This window comes from Marmota marmota, unplaced genomic scaffold, assembly GCF_001458135.2.
Source record: "Marmota marmota marmota unplaced genomic scaffold, marMar, whole genome shotgun sequence".
Taxonomy (NCBI): domain Eukaryota; kingdom Metazoa; phylum Chordata; class Mammalia; order Rodentia; family Sciuridae; genus Marmota; species Marmota marmota.
Genome location: NW_025999924.1, coordinates 4,525,549 through 4,534,651, shown reverse-complemented (window position 1 = coordinate 4,534,651; position 9,103 = coordinate 4,525,549). Strand labels below are relative to the sequence as shown.

Here is a 9,103-nt window from a genome sequence, read left to right as displayed (position 1 = left end):
GTACATCTTTATAGTTTGTGATTTTTCTCAGCTGATACCCTTCTAGGATTTGTGATGGCAAATGGAGAAACAGTCATGGGGATAAAGATGTTCATTAAAAACAAATGATATTTTATAGTTGTTTTTACGAAATTCAGTTAGGGGCTTTCTGTTTAGAAGGGTAATTTTATTTGAGAATCTTTTGTCCTTGCTCCATGGCAAAGATGTTATCAACAATGTTGTGCTTTGTAGAGATGTCCTCTAAGCAGAACACACAAAGCAATGCTCTTGGGTAGAAGGGACAACAAAAATCCATCCTTACATGTCTATATCCACTCCCTTAAGGTTGTCCAGAACCTGATTACTCCACAATCTCTTCAGACATCCATATCCACGTGATTTCTGGATGTATTTGGGTTTCCTTGTATGAAACTAAGTCAGCATAGCCTTAGCTCACCATATTTATCTGAATATCATCAGGCTTTTGCTTCTGTCATCCTTATTTCAGGCCACACAATACATACCACTTTTCTCCCCTTGACAGCTCCAGCCAATCATCCTAAACACCACCCTTTTTCTCAGTCTCCACATTCAGCCAGGCTCCACATCCTGTTAAAATCAAATAAGTCCCTCCAAAATCTACCTTTCTTCATTCATTTAATATTTGACTATCCCTTGCCAAGACTGGTGCTCAGTGCTGAGAATACTGAAATGAACCAGGTGGGCCAAAGGAGATACTAATCCATCATTTGTTCCTTTTTATTAAGTCTCAGGTCCTTTCTCATCTGGATCACAAGATTAATTTATTTACTATTTGGGCTCTCTCTCTCCCTCTTGTTCCCTACCCAACACACCTACACCCTCAGAATTAATTTTATAAATCTGTAATACGGTACCATCTTCTCCTGAAGAATGTGTGTATGTGTGTGTGTGTTGTGTGTGTGTGTTGTGTGTGTTTCTTATGGTGTTAGGGGTTGGACCCTGGGCCTCATGCATTCTAGGCAAGTGCTTTGCTGTTGAGCTTTACCCCAATCCCTAGCTCTGAACAGCCTTCAAGATACAGCCTAAATGCCTTGGGATGCATATGAGACACATTACATCTGTCTCTTCAGTTTTACCTATAATACTTCAGACTAACACACTACTTCTACTATGAATGCTTTCTTCCTTCTTCTTCTTTTTTTTTTTTTTTTTTAATATTTATTTTTTAGTTTTCGGCGGACACAACATCTTTGTTTGTATGTGGTGCTGAGGATCGAACCCGGGCCGCACGCATGCCAGGCGAGCGCGCTACCGCTTGAGCCACATCCTCAGCCCCTCTTCCTTCTTCTTCTGAACATGCTGTTTCCCCTACTTACAATACCCTTTCCCATCTGGTACTTCTATTTAACCTCACTGATTTTTCAAAATCTAATGCAAAGAATTTCCTGCTCTGGAATCTATTGTGAGTCCTCTCCTTGCCTGCAGCTTTTTCCTCAGGATTCCTTTCCCTGTTCTGAGTTCTCCCAACAACCAGTACGTACCTTCGTCATCATATCACAGCACTTACCAGACTAAGAGGCAAATCTACTGTTTCCACCACTCCATTGTGACTTCCTGTAGGGCAGGTAGAGGCTCAGATTCACTTTACATTGCCAATGACAGGCCCTGTATCTGATTCAGCTTAGGCTAGGCTGACTTAGTTTCATACATGGACACCCAAATACATCCAGAAAACATTAGTAGACAATGATGGGTAAGCATGTTCTGAAACCATAAAAAAATAAATAAACATAATACTACAGTGTGAATCTCAAAAGGAAGACCATTTCTCACTCTTTGCAAATTCTTTTCAAGTTTTCTCTGCTAGCAAAAAATAAGATTCTACTTTTGGATACCTAGTTTTTACTGAATTTTCTTCAGCTATTACTATAAACCATTTAACAAGGCTGACTTTGTGTACATGGCTAGAGAACACTGGCCAACAGAAGTTAATGTAAGACTGGTAAAATGCTCATGACAAATTTGATTTTGAATAACAAATAATGCAAAGTGCAGAGGTTGTAACAATTTGAGAAAAATTTAAGTGTACAACTACCATTTCTGTACTACCCTGTGTAAGACCAAATGTAAACATAGTCTTAATCCACAAGATAGTATTTTCCTTCTAGTGGAATTACAATTGAACAAAGAAATTATTTACATCTTATGAAGGTCACTATAAGTTCAGAGTAACAGGATGAGCAGCTTTTCTTTACACCTGTTAAAGAGTACAGTGTACTGAAAGAGAAAACCATATCAGATTTGCCTCTTGGATAATTTAACAGTTTAAAAATTGGACCCTGAAACATAATTTGGTTCCCATACCTTTCTCAACCACCAAAACCCAAAAAGAAAATAAAATGACTTGCTTTTAAAGCATTTCCTACTACTGGAATTATGTCCTACTATTGCCAGCGGCACTGGAAGTGTTTAGGCAAGTTTAAGCTGAGTAATACATTTAGATGGTGTGCATATTATAAAGCATAGAATTTTGCTCATGATAAGATAAACTTCCTGTGCCTTTTGACACCTAATTACAGAGGTCTGTTTATACAGGATTAATTTGCCTTTCAGTTCTAAGTTAAAAGAGTTTTAAGGAAATACTTAAGGGAGAAATTGGTTTGGGATTTAGTGGAGGCCAGTAGTTTAGTTGAAATAAATAGCATTTTTGTTGTAATCTTCTCAAGAAAGTTTATAATTCAGAAATTGAAGACTGACTTCCTAGAAGCTATGTTTATAAATACCAAAGAGCTAACTTTCTAGTATGCCTCTGTACCTAATGTCACGCCAAACAGTCCCAAGAATCGACTACAGAATGAGATGTGCCGTGATGCATTTTACTAAAGACAGAGACCACTATTTCTGTTTTTTCATACTCTTTATTGCCAACAGTTTAAAATGGTCAACATAAAAAAAACATTTCATAATAAATACTGCTCTTTGGGCTGTAATAAATAAAAAGTTTATTAACAAGGAATGCACTTTTCCAGCCACAAGTGTATTCAAAAATAAACAAACAAAAAAAATTATATATGGCCATAGTTCACAGTTAAGCAGCCAAAAGCTGCTCTGATTACAGCCTTTAAACAACATGGGAGCTTCCTCCCTTCTCCCTCCCCTTCAGGAAGTATATTCACAGTTCCAAGTCCTCTGGCTGAAATGCTCTCAACAGAGAGAAGTTAAGAGTCAATGCATCTTTCTGCAAAATTGACTGAAAAACCTTTTACAACAGGTATCTCAAGGAAACTGCATTCTGATTCTCTCTTGGATTGTCCAAAGTCAAGAAGTGTTTGCCTCAGCCTGGTCTGGTTCCACACAGTCCAGTAGGCCACAGAGGAATTGTTTTCGTACCACCACCTGTCCATCTTTTTCAACATACTCTAGATCATTCTACTGGCTTCCCCATCGATCTCACAGTGGAAAAGAGGAGTCCCATAGGGTCCATTGGAAAAGTCTTTCTTTCAGTTACATCTCTGTAAGAGCATGTTCAGGGCATATTCCATTCGATTTTTTAATTCTAATGAACAGCCAGACATCAGCAGAGTTGTCAGTCTGAAAGTTGTAGATATCCTATCTTCATTGATATAAGTGAGAAGGTATTCTTCATTTTGGCTACAGATGATTATTTTTGTATGGTCATGATAGAAATTCACCTTAAAAAATAAACACAGATGTTAGATATCTCTAAATATTTAAGAATTAGAAAATTAGAAAAGTTTAGTCAAAAATTAAACTGGTTAGGTAAATACCAACTTTTTTTAAGGACCTGAACATGTACTTCTATAAAGGGTTCATTTACCTGAAAGGTGCCATCATTAAAAAGCATCATTAAGGCTTTATCAGATTTTAGCCACTGAAGGAGGTAGAGCCGAGGTCTTCGAATATCAGTAATGCTAGGGATATCCCCACCCTAGAAAAGATTAGAAGAGGGTGTTAATACATATGAAAATTTTGCAATGTAAATTCTATTCTTCTAAGATGACTCTCAAATTTAAGTAAACATCCAAATGGCCTGAAGATTCCTGGTTCCACTTCCCAGAGATTCTGATTCAGTAGATCTAGGACAGTGAGAATCTCTATATTTCTATCAAGCAGTAAGTAATGCAGATGCTACCGGTTTGTGGACTACTTCAAATATCACTGCTGCAAAGCACAGTACTTACATCCATGAGGTTCTCCTCCATGTAATGAGAAAAGTATTTCAGCACCGTCACTTGACTAATGAATTGTTCAGGGGCATCTGTTGCTGGAAAAACAGAGCACTGGCCAAGCTCTGCATAATAGTGAACTGTTCTAAAAATCAGGAAAAAAAGAAAAGGAAAAAAAACAGAAGCAGTTAGTCACTGTTTTCAGATTTCTTTAGTGTTAAGACTAGACAAAAAAATCAGTCTTCATTAATTGGATGCACTTACTTTTTGTCTGGAAGGAGGCTCATGTGAGCACCATTGTTGAAAAGGACACCTACAGTGTGGTCTGAGAGTTGGTATCCAAAGCCATATTTGTTAGAGTAATCGACCCATTTGGTGACCCACTGAAATGACGTGCTTAATTGCTCTTTGGGAATGCAGTCAGCTTCTGGCATGTTTTCCAGACATCCTCGAAGGACTCTTGCCACTGTGTCTGCAACACTTCCCATTGTGCTGTCTTCAAGGCCTGAAAAGTTAGAGAGAGATAAGTCACAAAACCTTTAACAATAACACCTTGGGCTCTGGTAGTTTCTAAGTTTCCTTTCACTAACTAATTTTAAATACACAGGACTCAGGGTTATTCCCTATCTTTTCCCAATTCCTCTAATCTGCTTCTTCTATGTTAAATTCAGCTACAAAATACATTGACTTCAGTTACTTAGAAGTTAGCACTGTAGTTTTATTATTTAAAATATAATAAACAACCACTTACATTCACTGCTACTGCTGCAGCTGCCAAGCGTCCCTCTCACTATCATCCGAATAGCATCTCCAATCTGCTGCTTGTTTTCTACTGCGGGGGTTCCAGATTTGGCAACTGTAGTGGTAGGCGGCTGGAGCTCCTTAAAAAAGAGAAGAGTCATGCAATAAGTCAAGTATCTAAATCAATTAAAGGTTGAAATTCCAGGTTAGGATGACATTGTGGCAATTGCTGGAAAAGCTCATCAAAAAGCAATGGACACAAGCCAGATAAAAGATATGGCAGTAACTCAACTGCATGCATTGTTAAACTAAAAGATATTATCTTTCCTTTCAAAAGTTAGAAAAAAGTCTTAAGTAAATATGACATGCTTGAGCCACAACAAGTGCCAGTTGAAAAGAGTGGAAATGACTTAGAGTGTTTATATATATTTCATTCTTTCCCAACATACCTCATCTGTCCTATGTTTGCTGGGTTGCTGAGTTATTGAAGTCTTTTTCAAATCATGCCTAAGCTTGTAAATTTCTTCATCTTCTTTAGACACTCTATCTGTAAATCAAGGGAAAAAATTAAGAGGGTCAGTCTATTTTAACAAGGTAGGAACCAAGCTAGCCATATTTCCTGCCTGTGTATTGTTAACTAGCTTATGAGCATCCAAGGCAAAAACAACATTTTATCATTGCCATCAAATGCAATCATGCAGGAAGCACATTTTAGTGTTTACAAAACAAAAAGCTATTTAATCACGACTCAAGGTGTGGATTTATTATGCCATAAATGTCAAAGGTCAATAGTATACAAACATACTGACTGAATTATACTCCCATGAAAGTCTCTTTAACACATTTATCAAATTTAGATGTAATATTGAATACAAAAAGGGGGAGAAGTCTTATAACTTACTGTGAGTGTCAATATATCTTGCTTTGTCCTTTTTGCCACCAAAAAGAGCAGCAGCAGCTTTCTTAAAGAAATTCTTAGCTGGGCTTGATAAATGGAAATCTGGAACAGTATGACAACAGCTGGAAGAAAGTCTGTCTGGAGTGAAACCCTGTGGAGTATTGGAAAAGACCTCAGTAACCTTTCAGGTAAGTGGCATCAATAACATGTAACAGAAAATACATAAGACAGTGAGTGTACCAACCTGCAAAAAAAACTCATGTCGAATGATGTCATCTAAACTGGGACGATCCTCTGGGTTTTTGGACAACATGCTAGCTATTAGGTGCTTAGCAGGAGCCAGCAATGAAGATGGCATTGTATACCTGGCTTCTCTTATACACCTGTAAGTTTCTTTCAGGTTTGTAGTTTCAAATGGGGGTCTTCCTAGCAGCATTGTGTACCTGTGTGAAAAGAAACATCTTTAGGAATGGTCCTAAAGGAACTCTTTAAACATTAAAATCTAAACCACGGTTGCTTTTTAATCATTCTGGTGCATTTACTTACATCACACAGCCTAAGGCCCAAATGTCTGATTCACAGCCATGTCCTTGTTTGTTAAGGACTTCAGGAGAAAGATAATTTGGGGTACCACATATTGTTCTGGAAAAACAAAATATGGAAATATTGTTAAGAAATATTCCATTGTTAAACTTATTTCTCTGAATTAACTCAATGGGGAATCAAACCTTAAAAGGACTATATTAAATTTCTATTTGATATTTAAACAACTGACATTTAATCAAGTGATGTTGGTAATTTTTTAAATATCAGTATAATTTTTGCAGTCCACATAACCAAGTATTTTTAGTGAAATGAGAACAGGGACAGTGTGACATTTTTGTACATTTCAGGAAAATATAAGACTTTTCTGTTTTCTTTAATTATCAGCTTATAGGCATATGATACCCTGTCTAATCCATAGTGAGCCCTTAATAATTCTTTCAATAAATTAACATTATTGTGGTTTACAAATTTTAATAGCCTTTTCTGAAATATTAATTGGAAAATCATAAAAGCATATTTGGTCCCCATGAAATGCTAATAGGATAAGTCCGATTGATTGATTCCTACCTCCTTCTGTGTTCCAAAGGTTCCAGCCTGGCTGCCAAACCAAAGTCTCCAACTTTTAGTTCCATGGCTTCGTTAATAAAAAAGTTCCCTAGATGATAAACAAAAGAAAACGTTAATCCCCTTGAAAAGATGTTCTAATCAAGCACACACACATCTGCTTTGGAGGTAGCCAGCCAGTTGTTCAATTAAGTCATCCATTCAAGGGTGGCTTACATAGGCTAGATCCCAATTAAGAACACTTGTAGGTAAAATGAAGAATAGCACCTCTAACTGCAAGGTCTATATTGTAGTCAAAAGCTTACCAAGTTTGAGATCTCTGTGCAAGATTTCTTGTTCATGAAGGTACTTCAGTCCAGACACAATCTGCCTGAGGTAGTATCGAACTTCTGGCTCTGTCAACACCTTTCTTGCTTTTAAGATATGAGCCATCGACTAGGAAGAGAAGGAAAAAAAGAGGATCTGTCAAAGAAAGTTACCAAAATCAGTCATTTCCCTTTGCAGGATGAATGATTAAAGTGGTATAATAATTAAATTCCACAGTTAAAATCCCAGGTAAAATGCAACTTGAATATCACATCAGTTTTCAAGAAATAAAGGTACTGAAAAGGAGTTAGCTCTTACCCTTCTACTACAGTATTCCAAGAGAATGTAAATGTTTTCTTTGTCTTCAAAGTAGTGGTAAAACTGCACTACATGCTTATGATGAAGAATTCTGTGAAGCTCTATTTCTTTGTCAATCTAAAAGAAAGAGCAAGATAAGGCTTATTAGCCTCCCGTCATCTCTGAACAGCATTGCTTACACATGCAGAAGACATTTTCCTAACAGGGTAGGGCCATCCCAGCACACAAAGAAAATACTTTGCTCAACAGTCATACACACCTTTTCCCTTTGATGAGGTTTAGCTACTCTGCTGTGAGGAATAATTTTTGCAGCGTAGACTTTATTGTTTGTCAAATCTGTCATTTCATAACATTTTGCAAAGCCACCCTGAAAGGAAACAAAGCCGAGATGGAATTGAGCATGGCAGAAAAAATGGAGGGCCGAGGTTTAAAATAAATAAATAATTAGATGGATAAATTTAAAAATAAAAACAGGGGAAATGTGGGGAATAGAGGGTGGACAGAAATGCAGTCCACTTTATTAAAGGTCCTTCACGAAGGGAAATGCAGTCCTGAAAACAGTCCAAACAGTTTCTCTTCTTCCTTTACAAAGCAGAGCTTTATGGAGGGGGGTTGGGATGGGGAAAGATGAAAAAAATAATGTCTTAAGTGACATGTCAGAAAAATTCTCTGGGGAGCAGGTGCAGGGACTAGGTCCGGCAGAGAAAGACCTTGCTTCTAGACTTGAGATGAATGTTTTGAGGCCGCGGGAGGCACACACATCCTCGGCTGCTGATGAGTAGCCGATCCTAAGCGCACAAAAGCTAGAGGAGGGCAGGTGAGAGGACCCTGTGGCTCTGGGACCAGATCCCCGAGGAGCGACGGGAGCGGGGACGCGCGGTCCTTCCCGCCTCGGGTTTGCCCAGGCAGCACTCCCTCCCGCCCGGCAGTCTGGCGCCCGCCGCTCATCACCTTTCCCAGCACTTTGCCCCGGCAGTAGCGCTTCCCCGTCGTGGGGTCGACGATAATCCGCGAGATCTCGGGTCCCGAGTGCGAGTGGTGGTGGTGGTGGTGCGAGGCCGCCGGGGGCACCTGGGCCTGAGGCTGCGGCTCCTCGGGGGGCTGCTGCGGCCGCTTCTTCTTCGAGTCCCCGCCGCAAGCCTTGCCCAGTGCCTGCTCACACATCTTGGAGCTGGCGGCCGGCTGGTAGGTGATAGTCCGCAAGAGCTCCATCGTCGCCTCTCTGCCCGGCACCGCCTGCCGCCGCCTCCGAGGCGAGAACACACTCCTTCGAGTTGGCCCTGACCTTCCTCGAGCCCCAGTCCCTAGAACCAACCCGCGCCCGAAGCCCTCATCCACTTGTGCGAGTGAGAACGCCGGGCGAAGCCTTATATATGAGCCGGGAGAAAGGGGGCGGCACCCAAATCGGGATACGACGTCACGGACGACGCCCCGCCCATCGCCTGCCCTGGCGCTCGGGCCCTGGAGGAAGGTTCATGCTGGTCGCTCGGGTTCGCCTTCGGGACCGCGCTGCCGAGAGGCGCGATCAGGGGGCGCTCGCACCGACCCGGAGGCCGGCAGAGGCGTCCGGCGGTTCGCGAAC

At 40.2% G+C, this 9,103-nt stretch overlaps 1 protein-coding gene across 1 annotated transcript; it reads right to left on the bottom strand.

Moving 5' to 3' along the window:
• Positions 1-2,939: 2,939 nt before the first annotated feature.
• Positions 2,940-9,026, bottom strand: Plk2 (polo like kinase 2). The gene is made up of 14 exons (XM_015497284.2): positions 8,473-9,026; positions 7,781-7,888; positions 7,522-7,638; positions 7,203-7,332; positions 6,901-6,988; positions 6,334-6,429; positions 6,032-6,230; positions 5,791-5,938; positions 5,339-5,436; positions 4,900-5,029; positions 4,413-4,653; positions 4,164-4,293; positions 3,800-3,910; positions 2,940-3,653 (listed from the first exon to the last, which is right to left on the bottom strand). The coding sequence occupies exons 1-14, from the start codon at positions 8,731-8,733 to the stop codon at positions 3,462-3,464; spliced, it is 2,049 nt and encodes a 682-aa protein (XP_015352770.1). The 5' UTR covers positions 8,734-9,026; the 3' UTR covers positions 2,940-3,461.
• Positions 9,027-9,103: the final 77 nt, after the last annotated feature.